The sequence below is a fragment of the Sapajus apella genome, unplaced genomic scaffold (genome assembly GCF_009761245.1).
Source record: "Sapajus apella isolate SASKATOON/1434 unplaced genomic scaffold, GSC_monkey_1.0 scaffold115, whole genome shotgun sequence".
Classification (NCBI taxonomy): Eukaryota; Metazoa; Chordata; class Mammalia; order Primates; family Cebidae; genus Sapajus; species Sapajus apella.
This window is the reverse complement of record NW_022437055.1, coordinates 4047331-4069920: the sequence shown is the minus strand read 5'-3', so window position 1 is coordinate 4069920 and position 22590 is coordinate 4047331. Positions and strand designations below refer to the sequence as shown.

The 22590-nt window shown below is 39.7% G+C and overlaps 1 protein-coding gene across 3 annotated transcripts in view; it reads left to right on the top strand.

Moving 5' to 3' along the window:
- The window catches only part of GPC3 (glypican 3), a 454889-nt gene that overhangs the window by 376668 nt on the left and 55631 nt on the right, over positions 1-22590 (top strand). For 2 of the 3 annotated variants that reach the window (XM_032260236.1, XM_032260237.1), the window contains one exon: positions 16557-16716. In XM_032260236.1, the coding sequence (XP_032116127.1) occupies positions 16557-16716 (160 nt within the window). Of the gene's footprint in view, positions 1-16556; positions 16717-16993; positions 17020-22590 lie in introns of those variants that run through there. The other variant, XM_032260238.1, reaches the window with a different exon arrangement.

The window sequence follows — 22590 nt, the reverse complement described above, 5'->3', positions numbered from 1 at the left end:
AGTTTTGATTCAGTTGAAAGACACCATAATTTAAGAGTTTACCATTTATATTAACAAAATTGATCAAATGCTTAAATGTGTATAAGAGACTTGGAAGCAAAATGGAATTATGTGTAATTGAATGCAAATGCAATGATTTCAGTACAATTAAGCCTCTCTAAGATACTTTCAACTGGAATTACTTGGGAATAGATAGAAATAAATGAATAGGAGAAAATAATAAAGGGAATTTACTTTGGCAGGTTGATTTATCCACTTAACCAGGAGTGGATCAGAATGAGAGGTTTGAAAGGTTGTAGGAGTTGATTTGAGTGTGGAAACAAAGCCTTTTCCTCATCCTGCACTGAGCTGGTTTTATTCCACTACGTTTCCACACCTTCCAGAAAGGAACTCCTTGTGGACTATATATTTCCTGAGGGCAGGCTGTATGTTCTGTAACTACCACTTACCCACACCAACCTGGAAATTGGCTGCTACATGCTCTACCCCCCACCCCTACCCCCACCCCCACCCCCACGCCACCCCTGCACAGGGACTTTGTTGCTCTCCCACTGGCCTGTGATTTGGCAAGGTTTGGCTAAGGATTCAGGAAGAAAAACCTCATTTTCTCCTACTGGAACTTAAACTCATTTTGCAGCTCTCACATTCTTTTGCTTTTTTTTTTTTTTTTCACTTTACCTGCCCTCAGCTGATTCTCCTGTATTATCCCCAAGGATTAGGCAGAAATCTAGCATTATTTGTAGCACTGGTGTGGTTGAAAGGCTTTACTATCTTTTGTCTTCCTAGACTTTCTGTCTTCACCTGTAAAATGGGGGGTGGGATTTAACCATGTGCTCTCTCAGGTCCTTTCTAACTCACTTACCATTCAAGTTTGTGACTTTCTTCCCGACTCTTTTCTAATTCCCTTGTAAGGTGTTGAATATAATGCTGAGCACTTCTGGGTGCTCGATACATCTAATATCTCCATTTTTCATACTAAATGCCATCCTCTGGGAGGCAAGTGCCCCATTTCCCAGCCATCTCCTTTCCTGTTGCATCTACCTAGGGCATTCAAGTTGATTTCTTCAAAGACGGAAATTACTATAGCTGTATCCAGAAGAATTATGTTGACCAAACATGATATTAAGACTGTGTGTATATTACCTAGTGTATCAAAAGGGGGTTCAATGTTATGGGGGAGGATAACAGCTGTTTATTTAACAAAATGTTAATTGAATATGACTACAAGGAATCTCAGAGGATGATGGAGAAGCCCATGTTAGAACTGGTCAAGACATTGTTACCTACTGAGCTCATTGAAGAGAAAAAAAGGTGAAACTCTAAGTGTGTTGACTATAGCCTGTTAATAAGCTGTCCTTTTCCCTTCCCACACTTAACTTCTGCCATTCCTACCACTCTGTCACCACCATCATCACCATACAATTTTGTGGGATAGGGAAGGATTCCAAGTAAGAAACCCAGCCAAACACTTCAGTCCCAGGAGCAAGCGAAATGTGCACACCCTATCCACCGAAGAGGGCCAACAGAGAAAATAATTCAGCAGAATCTCTACCAAAGTTTATCTCGCCAAAATAGGAAGAGTTCAAGCTCTGCTCAACACTGAGTACAAATTAGCTGGACTTAGATACATGATGCTCTTCCCAGACCTTGTGGTTAAATTCTAATAACCTTCTTAGGAAAAACAAGAAGCCTGTCTTGGGAATGCCTGATGAGGTTTGGAATTCAAGAATAAGAGACAATGATGAGAGAGACCCAGATGAGCATGGAAATGATTGTATCCGAACTAAGTTCCAACTGTATTCTTATTTCAGACAAGTGAAATTAACCTAAGCTATGCTACCCCAAGGCAAGTAGATACACTAAATCAGTTGGTGTTTTAGGGGATGAAAGGTCGATGTGAAGGTTAGTTTAGGCAAATGCCAAGTAGCAATTATTTTGTGAAGGTAAGTTTGGGCCAATATTAAGTAGAAATTATTCTGTAAGCCTATACAGTCAACCCATCAGAAAATTTTACAACTGGGAAAAAAAATTTAAGGATATGATAGAACTAACTAAGCCAAAATTGAGAAAATGTTTGCCAATATCAATAAGTAGATGTTAAATGACTGTGAATTTTGTTAAAAGACCATATCACCTAATATGGGATGCCAGCAAAGGAGTAAATATATTCAAATTGTGAATGGCTAAGCTTAAGTTGAACTACAGTGTTCAGTGATATCCTTTCAAACAATGTCCTAAATAATTACCAAAAGCAGGGCTCAAATTCCTTTCCTATTGGAGAATACTAGCAGTTTAGTTCCATTTCACATTTCTTCATCCATTGTTTGACCATGCAGCTCAAACCACTTGAGGTATAGAAAAGAAAACTACACAACAACAAGAAAGTACTTAATCATTTGGTAGCTGCAGAATATAACTGGGCATGCCAATGGCCCACGTAAGAGTCTAGTGCTCTATGCTGGGCACAGTGGCTGGCGCCTGTGATCCCAGCACTTTAGGAGGCCAAGGTGAGTGGATCACCTGAGGTCAGGAGCTTGAGACTAGCCTGGGCAACATGATGAAAGGCCGTCTCTACTGAAAATACAAAAATTAGCCAGGCATGGTAGTGTGTGCCTGCAATCCCAGCTACTTGGGAGGCTGAGGCATGAGAATCGCTTGAACCCAGGAGGCAGAGGTTACAATGAGCTGAGGTTGTGCCACTGCACTCCAGCCTGGGTGACAGAATGAGGCTCCATCACAAAAAAAAACATGAATTAAAAAAGAGTTTAATGCTCTTGTGGTCTTCTGTGACCAACATGTTACAAAAGCTACGCATGCTGAATTCAAAGAGACCCGATCATTTAGTGTCTTTAATACTGTATTTACCAAACAAAGCACTGTTTTAGGACATGTCCCAGTTTTTTTATATTTAAAAGAATGACCTGAGCATTCTGAAGTTAATGTTTACTTAAGGAGTGAAGCTAAAAATATCTACACGGGTACCATTTCTTTGCTGCTTCTGCTTCAGCCTATAAAGGAGTATGATTAGACAGGAATATTGTAATGACTTTATTCATGTTTCAGGAGAGACAGCCCATTTCTCCCTTAGGATTCAGTGACCTAAAACTTGGGAAGGTAAAGATTTGAAAATCTCTGACCTTCAAGGAAACTAGAAACTCAAAATAGAGTTTTTCAAGTTCCAGTCTCAATTATCTGAAACATATTTAAAAATTCATATTCTTCAGATAGTATACCAGAACAGGAAAACTGCTCTCACTGAAAACCTTAAAGGAAGGAAGCTTTGTCAGAGAAACTAGAGGCATCTCACTAATACTCAGTGGACTAGGGGCCTTCTGGAAGAATAGTAAACCGATGTTCCCCAGTCGTTGAGGCTGACCCATCAAGCCCAATGCTTGATGACACGGCTGCTGTGGTTCATACACAGATGCTATTTTTAGAGGCAAGAATTCTCATTTCCCAAAAGTATAACCACAAGATGTCTATTTGGAATGAATCACATTTACGCATTAGGACAATAGTAAATGTTCAGATCATGTCTGTGTAACCTCAGTTCCCTGAAGAAATATGTAATATCTTGGTACACTGTCACCCCGGGACCCTTGCCCTCTGTTGGTGGCCCTCATCTAACTGAGGTGATTTATTTGGAAATGGAGCAGGGCTGTGGGTTTCTACAGATGTCTTTGAAGTAGCTTTTTCTTAAAAAAAAAAAAAAGTGATATTTTGACCTTGTGGCTATTCACAAAAACTGGTATAGGGACAAAAATCTTGCCAGTCTTCCACAAAGTGGGTAGCAAGGCTCAGAGACCTTCGGGAAGAATTTGAACTTGGTGGCCTGCAAGGGTGCCTTGCTGTGTTTGCACTTTGCTGCCACCGCTGGCTAATCAGCCTGATCTAGCTAAGTTTTTTGGGCCCAGACCAATCTCGGGTCCAGCCTTTATAACTGCAACTGGACTATGTGGGGCTTTTGGCCCCTTAAACTGAGCTTTATTCTAGTAAGGGTGGAAACCCTGAAGGAGGTCATTACAGAGCCCAGAATTAACACACACAGGCTGACTAATCTAGCAAAGAGAGTACTTACCCAGGAATTGACAGAGGCCCCCTGGGTGGCCAGGATAACCTTGTTTAGCCACTTAGTGCTTTGGTTGGCCACATCTCTTTGGGTTATCTGGTTCATTTGCTTAAAAAGATCGAATGACTGCCTTCCTCTTTGACTTTACCCTACTCTGTCAGGGGAAGAGTCTCCCTCATCTGGAGGGAAAGATGGTACCTGCCTCTCATGGTAGCCCAATAAAGTAAATGCTGGTATTCAGTCACTCTGTCTGTTCATCTGTCTTACCTTCTAGCTGTGCAGTCAGGGCTCCCTGGCAGGAATTGGCTATTACCATACCAGGACAACAGCAATGGCATATCAGACTGGTCAAAGAGACAGAGGTTGGAAAAAAATCAAAAGTCAATGAATAGGGCTAGCACAGTGGCTCACGCCTATAATTTCAGCACTTTGTGAGGCCAAGGTGGGAGGATGGCTTGAGCCCAGGAGTTCCAGACCAGCCTGGGTAAGATAGTGAGACCCTTATCTCAAGAAAGAAAGAAAGAGAGAAAGAGAGAGAGATAGAGAAGGAGGAGGAGGAAGGAAGAAGAAGGAAAGAAGGAAGGAAGGAAGGAAGGAAGGAAGGAAGGAAGGAAGGAAGGAAGGTAGGAAGGAAGGAAGAGAAGGAAGAGAAGGAAGGAAGGGGAATAAGTTACTTATTAATTTCTTAACCCATTGGTTTATTCATTCTTTCAGTTAGTCCTGAGCACCTACTATGTGGTGTCAGGCACTGTGCTAGTCCCAGGGCCATGCCCTTTCCAGGTTAATGCTGGAGTTCAAAACCTCTTCTTCCTGGCCCCATTCCAAATCCTAACAACTTTATACTAACCATCCTGAAAAAAGTTTTCAGGCTGAAAATGCACATGTTGCCTCACCTCTCTCTCGCCTCTAATTTCCTCATTTGTAAAATGAAGCTAATAATGTCTGCCCTGGTGTCTTACAGGGGTTCCATGTAGATCAACTAAGAGAACAACAGATACAGAAGCTTTTAATTATAAAAATCATAAAATGCTAATGGTAGCAACTCAATAATGAAGATTTATTGAGGGTTTATAGGTTCCCTAGATTTAGCCTTATCCAGGCTATAACTGAATGTTAACCTATACCAAAAATTCTGAATTCATCCTGTTTGGAAATTCAGATTTTATAAATATGTAATTTTTCATGTATAATATTAATGTATTATTTTCTGAGTGCTGTGCACCAGATACTAAGCTCAGTGCTTTAAACTAATTACTACCTCATTTAATCCCCATAATTATACAACATGGGAGGTGGGTACAAGTATTATTATACCCATCTTATAGAGAAGAAACATGGAACTCAGAAAGGTTAAAAAATAATTTGTTGGCTGGGCACAGTGACTCACACTTGTAATCCCAGCACTTTAGGAGGCTGAGGTGAGAAAATCACTTGAGCCCAGGAGTTCACAATCAGCCTGGGAAATATAGGGAGACCATGTCTCTACAAAAAAAATTCAGGCATGGTGGCATGCACCTGTAGTCCTAGTTGCTCAGGAGGCTGAGGCAGGAGGATCACTTTAGCCCAAGAGGTCAAGGCTACAGTAAGCTGTGATCTCGTTGCTGCACTCCAGCCTGGGCAACAGAGTAAGACACTGTCTCAATAAAGATAAAAAATAAATAAAAGAATAGCTTATTTACAGCAACAAGGCTAGTAAATGGGAGAGTCAATTTGAACCCATGTTTTCTGACTTCAGAGTATGAACCTTTAACCACCATGCTATGCGTCCTCTTGGAAAAGAATCAAACTCCATACACTTCTAAGCTATTGGTAATATTATCAGAAAATCTCCACTTTGAGGTAGCAAACAGTTTCCTAGAACTGCAGAGAACTATTTCTACCACTGGGGAAGGAGCCCCACTGAAATTGATTTAATTCCATCCTGGGTCTGCTTCTTTCATATCCTGGTGTTTTGTTTGTTTGTTTCCTACCCATTTAACAGGGGGATTTATTTTCGTAAGTTTCAGTGCCACATTCACAAACCATAAAGTAAGAATTCGGAAAGCTGGAAGTGGTAGAGAAAGTGTGTTCTGTGGATCAGAGGCAGATGTGGAAGCAAGGCCCAGGCAAGAACATGTGGGTGCGGGTAGCTTTACTAATACCATATGGAAGCCCAGCCTCTAGCAGGTATCTTCTCTTCCCTTTGTGATTCAACATCTCTGTGTGCATCCTTGGTGCACAGACTCTTATCGTAATGGGAGCATCCAGAAGGGTTTTCCCAGACCCACAAAAATTCCACCCAGCCTTCTTTCTAGTGCTTCAGTATGTGGCCATGGAGTGTTACATTTTTTGCCTTAGGAGATATTTGTAACAAGCTCTTATGTCTGCGGCTATGGCTGTTGCTGTTACCTCTCCTTCCCTGCTTTTCCTTTTCAAGCTCATCATCATTATTCTGAGCAGCAGAGTTAACATGTCCAAGAACTTATTACCTTTCCAGGCAATGTGCTAAGAACTTTACATGCATTATTCTATTTATTTGTTCATTCATCCATTTAATATTTACTGAACATTACTTTGTGCTAAACACTGTGCTAGATACTGGTAATCGAACACCGTGTTATCCCTTCTGTTAGTCTAGTGGAGATGCAATAGGGAATATATAATTACAAACCATGGAAAGTTCGAGAAAAGAAGACTACATGGAACTATATGAAAGGTGAATTGTGCTATTTCATTTAATACTTTAACAGCCCTGTGAAGATAATAAATAGTATTATCCCCCATTTTACAGGTGAGGAAAGAAGCTCAGGGAATTTAAGTGACTTGCGCAAAGTCACACAGCTAGTTTGTAGGCTGAGTAAGATTCACATCCATGCTGGTCAGATTTCAAAGCTCATGCCCTTAACTGCTGTACTTTACTGCCCCCGCAATGTGTGAAGTGCATATATAGCCATTAATTCTAGCCCTATACATTTGGGTTATGGCTTTATCTCAAGCGTGTGGAGTTGCAATTGTTTCCAATTAGTTGTGGCTGTGGTTTGGTGCATTCGTTCAAAGAGAATGTGAATACAAAGCACAGGTCACGTGGTAGGCCTTGTGGATATGCACAATGTATAAATAATAATGGCATTCCAAAAAAGCTGGGCTTCGTTGGAGTCACCACATTTGTTTTCCATTAGCTTATACTACTCAAATACAAACAGTAAAGCATGTGTTTACATTGCTGTGGATATGGAAAGCCAAGCCTCCAAAGCATATTTTGCAGGCCATATAAAGCTGAGCATCCAAATAGTTCAAAATCAGTTTTATAAGCCCAGCTTAATAGCTTTAAAATGTAACCTGGATTCCAGATATTAAAAAATGCCTACAGAAGGTATGTGAGTAGCCAAAAGAGACAAAACCAGCTAAATCCTTAAAATATGTACCAAGTCCCATATTTGCAGTATCTATTTTGTTACTTATCCCTTTATGTTTTTTAAATGCTAAAGAGCTTAAAGTCAAGCAAGCTCTTAGCCGCGTAGCAGCAGTAATGGAATTTTTCATTCTGTCCTAACCAGCTTTCTGAAACTTTTCAAAACAAACCTGTTCATGATGAGATAATTTGGTTATTTAAAACACAGTAAATGACAAGCCTGGGGAAAGCAAGCAGGAGGCATCCAATGTTGTTCAATGCCCAGTGCTTATTTCCCATCAAGTTATAGTTAATGCCTAGCATCTGAGAAAATGGAATTGAAATGGAAATTATCTGAGCTAAAGGCAGTAAAGATGGCAAAAATTTACAATGAACGCCCCATTTGTTGATGTCTTTACCTAAGACACATGTTTCTTTTGAAGACTTCTGGACCGGGACAGGGTAAAGATGTTATTGTTAATGAGATCTCTATTACTTGCTCAGTAACTTCGTCAAGTTATGTCCCCTCTCTGAGCTTCAGTGTCTTCCCTTAATGTGAGAAATGGGGATGGCAGTCTTCCCTGTTACACAAACTGGTGGAGAGGATTGAGGATTATGTGAGAGAACATATGTTAAACCCCAGCACGGTGTGTGGCTGATAAGGTTCATATCTTTGCAATCAAGACAATTCCAAGAAGCCTATTATTTATACCATATAGACAGATCAAGACTTCCTGCTCTCACTGATCTAATTTCAGCATATTTGATCCCTCTCAGAACAACTAGTATGTCCTTTGATCTTCCAACAACCAAGCACAAAAAGAGCTTCGGCCAAATCTCATTGTCCCATGCTGCAGTGCCCTTTTGTTATCTTGGTTATAGCTTTTAAAATATGAAATTGCTGTACTTCAGAAAGCCTTTTTTCTCTTACATTGTGTTTCTAATTTTCTTAAGTAATTATTCCAGGCTTTTGTTTCCTTTTATCACACAACCCTGAGTACATGTTCCAAGGCTAACTTTAAGTGTTTCCCTGTCTAATCAAATGAAGTCAATCACCCTTATACAAGGGTATTTTCCTTAACTACAAAGACAAAAGGTCATGATGTCTATACCTAACTGAAAAAGGAAATAATCAGGTTGCATTTACTTTTAAACACATGGTTTGAAGTGCATGTACTAAGGATTCCAACATGCATGATGCTCCCGTGGCTCTTGTCAGAAGATAGTTTCAGAGGGATTCTGGGAAGCAGAGTACCCTTGGAATAGCCTTTCTAAAAGAGTAAGGAGTGGTGTACAGTTCAGTCACAGTAAGATGAGGGGGACAGATCTAGTTAGGCATGTGCCTGTAGTACCAGCTACTCGGGAAGCTGAGGCAGGAGAATTGCTTGAGCCCAGGAGTTTGAGACCAGCCTAGGCAACATAGTGAGACCCCAGCTCAAAAAATATAAATGCAGATGTGTGTGCTCCATCCCACACCCACTAAATCAGAAACTCTGAGTGAATGGAGCTAGGGAGCATGTCTTATTTTTTTAACTTTTGCCTTTTATTTTTTCAAAATCACAATTTGTTTTTATTTTGTCAAAACTGCTGACCTGAATATTATAGGGAAAGAAATGATTGAATGATTACCAAGAGCTCAATATCAACACTAAAATGTATGCCATCAAGACTGTTTCTACACTAAAAAATCTTATGTTTCTCTTAGGTGTTTGGGGGAATTATGGCTACATATTGAATTATTTGTTATTTAAATATTACTTCTACAATGTGCATTATCTTAGATATTTTTCTTTTTCCTATGAAATACCATTCAACTTAAAAAATGTTTAATTCTTTATTTTTTCCTTTTATTTTTAGTTGGCACATAATAACTGTACATATTTATGGGACACAGAGTAATATTTCAATACATGTATACAATGTATAATGATTAAATCAGGGTAATTAGCATATCCATTACCTCAAACATTGATTATTTGTGTTGTGGACATTCAACTCCTCTCTTCTAGCCTTTTGAAAATATACAATAGATTATCATTAACCATATTCATCCTACAGTAGTATAGTACAGCAGTCCCCAACCTTTTTGGTACCAGGGACCAGTTTTGTAAAAGACAATTTTGCCACAGACCAGGGGTGTGATGGTTTCAGAATGAAACTGTTCCACCTGAGATCATCAGGCATTAGATTCTTATAAGGAACACCATCTAGATCCTTCACATACGTAGTTCACTATAGGGCTCCCACTCCTATGAGAATCTAACGCTGCCGCTGATCTGACAGAAGGCATAACTCAGGTGCTCACCCACTACTCACCTCCTGCTGTGTGGGGACCCTGGTATAGAACACTAGAACTAATTCCTGCTGTCTAGCTGTAATTTGGTATCTATTGATCAATCTCTCCCTATCCTCCCCTCCCCATCCCCTTCCCAGACTCTAGTAACCATTATTCTCTACTTCTATGAGCTCAATCTTTAGCTCCTACATATGAGTGAGAATGTGGGGTATTTATCTTTCTATGCCTGACTTATTTCACTTAACATAATGTCCTCCAGGCTCATCCATATTGCCTCAAAAGACAGGATTTCATTCTTTATTATGGCTGAATAGTACTCCATTGTGTATATGTACCACATTTTCTTCATCCATTCATCTGTTGATAGACATTACAGATTGATTCCAAATCTTGGGTACTGTGAATAGTGCTGCAATAAACATGAGAGTGCTGATATCTCTTCAATATACTCATTTCATTTCTTTTGAATAAATACCCAGTAGTGGGATTACTGGATCATAAGGTAGTTCTATTTTTAGTTTTTTGAGAAACCTTCCATACTGTTTTCCATAATGCCTGGGCTAATTTACATTCCTATCAACATATATAATAGTTTAGCAAGGCTGATTTTTTAATAAGCATCCTGGTGATTCTTATGGAATTTAGAGAATCACTCTCATAGTTGTGTAAGTATGTACATATACTTTGACCCAGTAACCTTACTAAGGAAATAATCCAAGATATGGAAAGAGTTATATGAATGTTCCTGATGATTACATCTTTGTTTATGAAATAAAAATAACAGGAAACAATGCAAATATTCAATATTAGGAAAATGGTTAAGTAAATGTTGATAGATCCCTTAATGAATAGATGCATCATCACATTTAAAGTATGACATTTATCACATTTACTTATTACAACAATTCTGTGAGGCAGGCATTATTTCCCTCATTTTACAGATAAGGACCCTAAGGTTTAGGGAGTTTAAGCAGCTTGTCTGAAAATACAATTTTTTTTTTTTTTTTTTGAGATGGCACCTCACTCTTTCTCCAGGCTGGAGTGCACTGGCACAATCTCAGCTCACTGCAACCTCCACCTCCTGGGTTCAAGCAATTCTCCTCCCTCAGTCTCCCAAGTAGCTGGGACTAAGGGTGCACGCCACCATGCCCAGCTAATTTTTGTATTTTTAGTAGAGACGGGGTTTTGCCATGTTGGCCAGGATGGTCTGTATCTCTTGATCTGGTGATCCTCTGACCTCTGCCTCCCAAAGTGCTGGGATTATAGGCATGCACCACCACATTTGGCTGAAATACAATTTTCATAAGTGGAAAAAGTAGGATTCTAACTCAAGTCAATACAACTCAATACAAGTCAATATATTTACTTCCCAAATACAATTCAGTTTTAAAACAAGCTTTAAAAAGTGCTGACCTTTTTTTTTTTTTTTTTTTTGGAAAAAGAGTTTCACTCTTGTTACCCAGGCTGGAGTGCAATGGCGCGATCTCGGCTCACCGCAACCTCCGCCTCCTGGGTTCAGGCAATTCTCCTGCCTCAACCTCCTGAGTAGCTGGGATTACAGGCACGCGCCACCATGCCCAGCTAATGTTTTGTATTTTTAGTAGAGACGGGGTTTCACCATGTTGACCAGGATGGTCTCGATCTTTTGACCTCGTGATCCACCCGCCTCGGCCTCCCAAAGTGCTGGGATTACAGGCGTGAGCCACCGCGCCTGGCATGCTGACCTTTGAAAACACAAACATTATTTATTAAAGTTTGGGAATTAGGGGATTTCTCCCTTGTTTCTTTTTTCTTTCATGTTTCTATATTTGATACCTGCATATTTAAAATATTATATTTTAAAAGAAAGTTGATTGTATGCTTAGGAAACTGTGATAGTCTCAGTGGCCTAAAACAGAGTTGTTCAGAGGGTAGTGGCTGTAGAAAAAGCTGGAATGTGAAGGGCCTCGTGCACCTCCACTAGAGCGTCCTCTGTATGCAAAGTAATGCACAGCAGAAGTGTCAGGTTAACAGAATGTCTATGGGGATAGTGGAATGAAATACTTAGACCTAGGGTTTTTTTTTTTTTTTTTTTTTTGTTTGTTTGTTTTTTGAGATGGAGTTTCACTCATGTTACCCAGGCTGGAGTGCAATGGCGCGATCTCGACTCACCGCAACCTCCGCCTCCCGGGTTCAGGCAATTCTCCTGCCTCAGCCTCCTGAGTAGCTGGGATTACAGGCACGCGCCACCATGCCCAGCTAATTTTTTGTATTTTTAGTAGAGACGGGGTTTCACCATGTTGACCAGGATGGTCTCGATCTCTTGACCTCGTGATCCACCCGCCTCGGCCTCCCAAAGTGCTGGGATTACAGGCTTGAGCCGCCGCGCCCGGCCAGACCTAGGTTTTAATAAGATAGTTTACATTGATAATCATTATTGTGTGCCTTGGCTTTCAAAAAGCTAACAGGACAGTGTCCTTTGAAAATAGCAAACAGTTAATCAAAAGCATTAGGCCCCTAAAGTTACCTACCTTTGGTACAAGTCCTTCATAATTGTCTTTTCATAAAGTGAGTGTTCAGTCTGAAAGACTGAGAAGGGGAACAAAAAGTCAATATTGTGAACTATAATTAGGCAATTGGATTTCTGGGCCAAATTCCAGGCTGCACTAAGTCCACTCCTTGCTAGCAATTCCTCTTCTATGACCCATTACCCTTCTTTCAACACTCTACAGCTTCAGTCTCTTCTTTAAGATTTTTCCATTAACAATAGCTTTCTAGGTTTGGGTTTGTTTTGTTAATGTGTGAGGGTTAGGCTCATCAGCGGCTGTCTGTGTAAAATAGCTTAAAAGTCTACTATAATCCTTCTTCCATGCTGAATTTGTCACCAAAATAGGAGTGATTTAATACCTAAAGAAGTAACTTCACTGGCAAAGTTTTAAAGGGTTTTTGTTTAATTGCACTTTGTTTTAAACTGAGCTACTCAAGAATACTGGGAGCACTGTACACAGGTTGGAAATGGCTTCTCAAAGGTTGGCTACAAGTCTGAGCTGAAGTCCTCCCAAAGTGTTTAGCTATTCATCCACATATCTTCTTCTATAATTAATCTGGGCCTTGACTTTCTCCTTTTTCATAAAGTTGTGGAAATAGCTTTTAAATAATTAAAGATACCATAACAGTTCATTTTGCTTCAGTTCAATAGCATATATATTGAGTGCCTACTATGTGCTAGGTACTGCCTTAAATGCTCTGGGGTTCAGAGATATATAAAATGAAACCCCTGGGCAGCTCATAGCATGGTAATGGAGAGAAGTCATATGTACAAATAATATCAGATTGCATAGAGAAAGTGGCATTTAGGAGGTACAGATAAAAGGAACAGTGGTAGAAAAGGGAGAGGGAGAGCTGTAATGACTTTCTACCAGGAAAACTTTATTAATGACATGGCATTAGAACTTGGCTTGAAAGTATGGAGGGCTTTGAACAGACACAAATGAGGAAAAGCTCACAGTACGTTCTCAATGAATATGTAATGGAAGTGTTAATGAAAAGGACAGATGCAAGATATGCTTGAGAAATAGCAAGTTCACTAATTATCTAAACATAAATTCTACTTATGTGAAAAATTTTTCAGGTATTCCATGATGTACACAAATAATGCATTCTTGAAGATTAACATAAAAATGCTTATGTGGAAAGCAAATTTCTCGTAAGATATAATGACAAATTTCTCATAAGACATAATTTCTCCTAAGACAAATTTCTCATAACACATAATAATGTTGAAAGCAAATTTCTCATAAGACATTTGATGAAACTGAAGTCATGTTATAGGCTAGATTAGCAGTTCTCAAAGAATGGTTTATGGACCCTGGGAATTCAAGAAATCCAGGGATCCGCAAGGTTAAGACTACTTGTACAACAGTACTAAGATGTTATTTGTCTTTTTCCCTGTGTGGATTTTTGCACCAGTGGTTCAAAAGCAATGGTAAGTACAACTCTTCGATGCCGTAGTATGAATTAAGACACCACAGGATGAATTCAGCCAATGGCACCAAAATGTTGTAGTAGTCATTGTATTCTTCACTGGTGTGTACTTGCAGAAAAATAAAGGGCAGTTTCACTTAAGGGTATCATTGCTGAAACTGTAAAAATTTACTAATTTTATTAAACCTCATCTCTTATACTTTTTAAAAATTCTGTGTTATAAAATGGGAAGTGCACTTAAAGTATTTACACGGTAAACCATGTCAATGTGCATCTCAAGAAAAAGCACTTGTGAGATATTTGAGCTGTGAGCCTCCTGTTTCATTTTTACTTGAGAGAATGACTTACAAACTATAGTTATGCAGACTTGAATATTTGCTAGGCATTTTCTTGGAAAGGAACAAAGACAGCTTGTCAGTTCAGGGAAAACAACTGACAGTATTTATTGCCAATAATAAAATTCACACTTTCAATAGAAAACCAAAAATTATTTTAAACTTTTATCTGCCACTGTGAGCTTCAGAGCTTCCCAAAGCTTAAAGAATTCTCAGATGAGATTGGAGGTAATATTAATGAATATGATTTTTTATGTCATATAATGAAAGGTATTGACATTTGGAAGACCTACATTGCTCAGTGAGCCAATATTTTCCAGATGACCCATGCATGATGATACAAAATGAGTAAAATGCATGTTCAAAGTTCAAAACATACCAATGGATTCAAATGTAACAAGACATGAAATGTTTATTTGTATAGTCTCATATTCCTCATTGCAACTACTTATTGAGTTTTAATGTAGTATCAAAGAAAAATCTCCACCATTATCTGAAAAGTCTACTAAAATACTTCTCTCTTTTCTTATGATGTATCTGTGGGAGGTTGGATTAACTGCAAATGTTTCAACCAAAACCATACATCACAGCAGATTGAGTGGAGAAGGAGATTTGATAATCCAGCTATCTTATATTAAGCTGGACATCAAAGAGATTTATAAAAATGTTAAATAGTGCCACTCTTTCTACGAATTATCTTATGTCTGTGAAACTATGTTTGTCATTAAAAAATGTTTATGTTCTAGCCTGGGCAACGTAGTGAGACCTCACCTCCACAAAAAGTCAAAAAAATTTAGCTGGGCATGGTGGCACACAATGGTAGTCCCAGCTACTTGGGAAGTTGAGGTGGGAGGATTGCTTGAACCTGGGAGGTCGAGGCTGCAGTGAGCCATGATCATGCCACTGCACTCCCACCTGGGTGATGGATCAAGACCCTGTGTCAAAAAAAAAAATGTCTATGTCACATCATGGGTTCATTCTTGTTATGTTTACAGAAGTTATCAAATATTTTAAAAATTTACCAGTTATAATTTCTAAGATGGTAAATGTTGATAGATATAACTTATATAAACCAAAGTGTTCTATGGTTCTCAGTAAGTATAAAGGAGTCCTGAGGCCAAGAAGTTTGAGAATCACTAATCCAGCTCAACTTAGCCTGTATTTGTATATAATAAATTTAGTTGTGTACGATGAGCAGCAGAGGACGTGGTAGGGTGAGAGAGTGGAAGTGCCGGAGTGGGAGAGTGAACGTGGTGCTGGAGTGGGAACCAGTTGGTAGGTTGGCTTCTGCAATACATTAGAGGTTGTTGGCCAGAAAAAAAAAAAAAACAAAACAAAAACCTCTTTGGGGCTTTCCTCTTTGCTAAAAAATAAAAATAAAAATGTAAAAACCACCTGCAGAATCCCATTTCTCTGTAGTATGGAGCTTTTTCCAAGTAGGTTTCAGTGTGGCAGCTAAATCACAGGTGGAGAACATAAAAGTATACTTAGCCGTGGCAATAAACATCGGGACTGTGGAAACCTCAGAAACCCCAACCTGTGTTTGCAGCAATTTTTCTTTCTGGATACCTCTTCCACAATCACAAAAATATCAGTGTCTGTATATCCAGAATCTTTTGTTGGTTGTCTTTTAAAAGTAGGGGATGGGACTAAGATTTAGTATGAGAAATGGGTGATGAGGAAGAAGCCAGGACAAAAACAGATATGAGAATGAAGCCTTGGAGAGAGATGGTGAGGAAAAATAAGATGGAATTGGACAATGGCCCTTGGGGACCCTTCATGCGGTGCACTGGGTCTCTGGGTCAGTGGAGAGACTTTCGAAAGGTGGGAGTCCCATAAAATTAGTAACGTATTAGCCATGTGACTGAAAAGCCAGGCACTGCAGAGTGAAACAAACATGTCTCTTATTATGCATACTGTCTACAATAAAGCAAAATAAATTTAAAAGCATCTTATTGGAATTGCAGGAGGGGAGAATATTAAACCGTTTTTCTAGTGATCAAGACATATATAATGATGATGATTGATTATATGTAGTCATTGTAAATGTGTATAAAATGGCATTGCTATTCTCTTCATTTGGTAGGAAGCATTTTGTGGTTTTAATTTAGTGACTGTAAATTTGGTTGTTGGGGGCTTCCAGAGGGATCTTTTCTGATATTGATGTCCTCCTAGCTTTGTGTTATCATGTCTTAAGTTCCTCATCAGTGAGTTGTATCATGGAGACTTTCAGGAGCTTAAATACCATGGTACGAGACCATCTAATGCAATATACACTCTGGCTACTGCATGATGTAAGTAGAGTCAAGGAGTACAGCATCACATCAAATGCTGTGGGAAGGTCCAGAAGTATGAAACTCTAGAGAGTATAAGCAGTTTACAGCTACTTAAATTTGAAAGTGATTTTTTAAAGCTTCTGTGTAATTCATTGAACATTTTTCAATGCCTCCTGTTAATAACACACTGTGTAGACCTACCTGAGACATATGAAGTGCTGATGCATTCCTGGTTGTTTTCTTTCAGCTCCTGAGAACCATGTCTGTGCCCAAAGGTAGAGTTCTGGATAAAAATCTGGATGAGGAAGGGTTTGAAAGTGGAGACTGCGGTGACGATGAAGATGAGTGCATTGGAGGCTCTGGTGATGGAATGATGAAAGTGAAGAATCAGCTCCGCTTCCTTGCAGGTGACTGATTAGTGCTGACCCAAATGTAATCTAAACATGGTGATGCTCAGGAATTAAAAATAAATTGAACCTGCTCTCTATAATTCCCCTACCATCCCTGCAATATACAATCTCATCAACTCTTCAAGGAAAGACTATACAAGCTCTAGAAACTGAAGTTTTCAGGTAGCGTTCTTTCCCTGCCTCCCCCATGCCCCCCGCCCCCGCCCCCCCAGCGCCTGTTTCCAACCTTGGGTAGATTAAAAGGTTAACTTCCTGTTTTTCATTATCTAAGAAGAACTGACCTAATCAGTTTGCTCTGTTTCTCACTGGAGATTTCCTTGGTTCTTCTCATTTATAAAAAGAAATGGATAATAATAAATGCAAATTTGGGATGAAATAATCTGTACAACAAAGCCCCATAAGTTTACCTATATAACGAACCTGCACATGTACCCCCGAACTTAAAACAAAAGTTAAAAACAAAAAAAGAAATGCGACCTTGGGAGTCTTGTGAAAACTAATTGTGGGATAACTTTCAAAGGAAGAGCCATTAGCTGGCCCTCTTTTCTTAGGACGCTATGTCTATTTTATTTTCTCACAGTCGAACATAGATAGGCTATGGCACATAACTGAAGACCTACGTAAAGACAAGAGTGGTAGGGCATGGTGATTCACGCTTATAATCCCAGAACTTTAGGAGGCTGAAGTGGGAGGATCGCTTGAGCCCAGGAGTTCCAGACAAGTCTGGGCAACATGATGAAATCCCATCTCTACAAAAATACAAAAATTAGCAGGATGTGGTGCCATATCTATTGTCCCAGCTACTTGGGAGGATCGCTTGAGTCCAGGAGGCAGTGACTGCAGTGAGCTGAGATTGTGCTACTGTGCTCCAGCCTGGGAGACAGAGCCAGACTCTGTCTCAATAAAAAAAATAAAATAAAAATAAACAAGAGCAATAGAAAAAAGTAATATAGTACTGCTGGGATCAAGGAGGCAAAATAACAACAAAAATTCCTCACATTTCTATTCCATATCACAGTTTAGAGTACTTTCATATGGGTAGGGGTTCTTCGACTTTACAGATAATGAAACGAGGGCTCAGAGAAGAAATGAGATTGCTCTAAATGGAAGAACTGGAAATCTACCTCGGGTCTTGAGACTTCCAGTGCCATTTTCTTTCCTCTACGGTGCACAGCCTTCTTAAAACCCTATCATCCACAGCCTCTGAGATGCTAAATGCTCCTATTTCTCTGGCAGCCTCTTTCCTTCTTAGTTGTTCTTCCTAATCTTACCTGAAACTGGCTATTATCTAGATGTCCCTTCTTAAGCCTCTGTCTTTTATCTCTTCTCCAAAGAGAATGTAGATCTTATCTATTCCCCATCTTTCAACTTTTTTTTCCTTTTGAGACAGGGTCTCCCTCTGTCCCCCAGGCTGGAGTGCAATGGTGCGTTCACAGCTCACTGCAGCCTCGAACATCTGGGCTCAAGTGATCCTCTCACTTCAGCTTCCTAAAGTGCTGGGTTTATAGGTATGAGTCACCATGGCTGGGCTCAACGTTTTTTTTTTATGATTTGTTTATTTATTTTTTATTAGGGTAAAAAAAAAATATAACAGGGAATCTGGCCTCTTAACAAACTTTTAAGTGTACAGTACGATATTGTTAATTATATGCACATTGTTGTTCAACAGATCTCTAGAACTTTTTCATCTTGTGTGACTAAAACTCTATGTCCATTGAGCAGCAACTCAACATTTCCCCTCCCCCAGCCCTTAGCAACTATCATTTTACTTTCTGCTTCTGTGACTGCTTTAGATACAGCATATAGGATGGAGTAATGTAGTATTTGTCCTTCTGTGACTGGTTTATTTCACTTAGCATAATTTTCTCAAGGTTCATCCATGTTGTAGAATGTGACAAGATTTTCTTCTTTTTTAAGACTGAGTAATATTCCATTGTATGTATGTACCACAATTGCTTTATCCATTCATCCATCAGTGGGCATGTAGATTGCTTCCTCCTGTTGGCTGTTGTGGATAATCCTACAGTGAACATTCCTTAACTATTATAACGCTTTGGGAAATAACTTACATAAAGTCATTGCCACGAGTCTCAGCTGCTTTCCTGAGCTACCATCCCACATCTCCAGCTGCTTATTAATCATTTCTGACTTCACCATCACCACCCCCAACGTGATGTGTCACAAGTCAGATTTGTCAACTGACCATCATTCTCTTGATCACTGAAGCTTAAACCTAAAGCCATCTTTTCTTCTTTCTTTTCCCTTGCCCTTATATGCAATTAGGCCCCCAATCCCTGCCAATTCTTTCTTTGTAATTTATTCTGCTTCTGTTAATCCTTCCTTTCTATTCCCCCTTCACACCCTCCTGCACATACTATTACAGTCACATCCTAAGTGGTCTCCAGGCTTCTAGGTCTAGGCAGGAGTATTGAGAGCCTTAGGCTAGTAGATTAGAAGACAAAGAATTTGAGACCCAGGCAGAAGATTCCATCAGATTCATCTTGCATAGCTACCTGGTTAATCTTTCAAAGGCATCTCATACTTTCTCCATAGCTCAGCTACCTCCATGCTGTTCTCATTGCCTTGAGGATAAAGCTAAGACTCCTTAGCAAAGTTCTGAGGGCCTACTGGTCTAGCCTAAACTGCCCCTCTGGCTTCATTTCCCACCACTAACCCAATAAGAACCCTCCACTTTGGCAAGAACAGCCATATTTATACCCCGTGAACCCCAAAAACATACTGTTCTTGTTTCTATTTTCACACCACTGCCCATGTTTATTTCTCCTTTTTTTTTTAACCTTTTTTTGTGTTGGGGGGAACAGAGTCTCGCTGTGTTGCCCAGGCTGGAGTGCAGTGGCACAATCTCAGCTCACTGTAACCTCTGCCTCCTGGGTTGAAGTGATTCTTTTGCCTCAGCCTCCTGAGTAGCTGGGATTACAGGTGCACACCAGCATGCCCAGCTAATATTTTTGCATTTTTAGCAGAGACAGGGTTTTGCAATATTGGCCAGGCTGGTCTCGAACTCCCGACCTCATGTGATCTGTCTGCATTGACCTCCCAAAGTGCTGGGATTACAGGCATGAGCCCCAGTGCCCAGCCTGCCCATATTTATTTCTATATAGATATACCTTTTTTCTTTCATCTTAAATTTTACTCATCCTTCAAGGTGCAATTCAAGTGTGATGCAGTGAAAAAAAAAATAGGTCTTGGGGTAAGACAAACATTTATTTAAATTCTTGCTCTACTTATGAGTGAGCATGACCTCGGACAGGCTTCTTAGCCTCCTCTCTATGTCTCCATTCTGTTATTCATTAAATGAGATCATAACCCCAACTTCAAAGGACTATTAAATCAAGGTAGAACATTTATAAAGCATCTAGGCAAATATCTAGCATGTACTAGGTGTTCCATAATTGTTAGTTTCTCTCATGAAATCATTCAGAGCCATCTCAGTCCATAGTTACCTCTGTCCTCTGAATTCATTACTAAAATGAATTCTGCCAGTGCTTTCATGAAACAGTCTACAACGGCTTTGAGGTTCCATAGGACACTCAGAGCCTGGCAACCCATAGAAGAATGTTGAATAAACATGAAAAGTAAAAATAAGAGAAGCTAATGTTCATTGGACACATTATGCTCTAAACACTGTACCAGAACTTGGCATGCATTGTATCATATCATTTTCACGATACCATTATGAGGTAGGGGTCATTACTATTCTCACTTTACAGATGAGAAAATGGATGCTGGAGGAGGTGAAGTGGCTTGCTTAAAGTCACACAGTCATGAAGGGCACAGTCAGGATTCAGAGCCCAGAAGGCAGGTTTCAGAGGGCACTCCTTGAACAAGTCTACTCTGACACTTTTTCCTCTGATTATCAATACAACTATAAAAAGCTCAAAGTCAGCTTTGCATTTTGCTACCTGGAAAAGTTGTGATCATTTAAAGGTTTCCCAGACGACTTGCCAAAATTTTGACTGGTCCCAGCACTGATCCCTGAGACATACCGCTGTTTATACTTCTCCAGAAAAGTCTACGCTTATTCCTACTTGTGCTTTCCTTTCTATAAGCCACTTCCCTATCCATTTCAAAGCACTGCTCCACAATTCCATGGTGACTTAACTTGTTAAAACAGTGTCTGGCATGGGATCTTGTCAAGGGCCTTTTCAAAATCTAAGTAGATTACATCCATGGTTTCCCTTTGTCCACATACACATTTATCCTGTAAAATAATTCTAGTCAATTTGTTAGGCATGATTAACCCTAAGTTCTTTATAAACTGTAAAACATTAGACAAATGGTGGTTAATTTAATTGAGGAGAAAAATGATGCCTTGCCCCCAGTACATTACACTTGCCTAACATGTTCAGTGATCCTACCAGCCTGAAGTTCCTTGGGCCCCCTTTAAAAATGCTTCTCATGGAGAGGAGACTCATTGCCAATCTGCCAGGCTCATGGCACAATAGCTATTTGGCATAATAGCTATTTGGAACAACAGACTATACGCTGTGGTCAGCTGTTACACAATCTTACCTAAAATTTGGATAGATGCCATCTGGTCCTGGCGATTCATCAGCATCCATTTATTTAGTCAGCTACACTTAGAATACCATGCACATTTACCACCATTTCATTTAGCCCTCCAAATTGCCTCCTCCAAAAGACAACTTGACAATAAAGAGCATGGCTCGGAATGTGTTAACAGTCTCTTTTATCTCCCTTTTGTCCCTGAACAGACCTTTTACAACATGACCAGCAAGTAGTTCTATTGGCTGGCTTCCCTGGCTTACTTCTTCCCTTCTTTTGAGACACTGCATGACGCGCAGGACACCCAGCTTCTATTCCTGGCTTTGCTTCTAACTCCCATAGGTGTCCAAATGCAAGCCCCTTCCACTTTTGAAAACTCAGTTTCTCCATTTGGGAAATAGAGGGAATGCACACACAAAAGTCTTACAGGGCATTCTAGTGCCAGCAGTCTGTGATTATGTTTATTTCTTTGGCTTTGATCCCTGGCAAGGTACTTATCAGATTCTTTTGAGGACATCTTGTAGGTTTTCATCTGACCTTGCAGATTCTCTGGTCTCTTCTCTTGAGCTATAGTTCCATGTAGCAAAGATCTCGTTTTCTCCACTCTAACCTCTTTGACTTTTCCACCAATCTTGCAAGCTGGGCTTCTTACCAAGGGCTCCCCACGTGTGGTCTTCAAGACATTTGTGCATTAGGAAGCTATTAAAAGTAATGGCAAAAACCACAAATACTTTTGCACCAACATAATAATAATAAGGTTTTAGTAGTTTCCAGGCTTTCTGGGCTTTCTTCATTTATAAAACTAATCATTTCCAAGTTCCCTAAGTGTTCTCTTCTTCCTTACTTCCTATTTATAAGTTTTACATAGAATCCTTAGAGTCTTATTCTTTCTGATTGTTGAATTTAATTGTTGGTGAGATGACCATTACATGATGTCTTACCCACGGTTACATCTTTGCCTGTTCCTTGTAATTCTCAGAACCGAGGGTAACGTATTTCCCTTTTGGTGTGTATCTTAGTCCATTTGCACCGCTATAACAAAATACCTTACACTGAGCAATTTATACATACTAGGAAGTTATACTCACAGTTCTGGTGTCCAGGAAGTCCAAGATGAAGGTGCCAGGATTTGGTGTCTGGTGATTGCCTTCTTCCTGCATCCTCACTTTGCAGAAGGAACAAATGCTATGTCCTCACATGGCGGAAGGCAGAAGGGCAAAAAAGGGATGGATGCTGTATCTTCATGTGGAAGAAGAGATGGAAAGACAGAAAGGAGCCTACCTAGTTCTCTCCAGCCCTTTTTTTTTTTTTTTTTTTTTTTTTTTTTTTGAGAAGGAGTTTTGC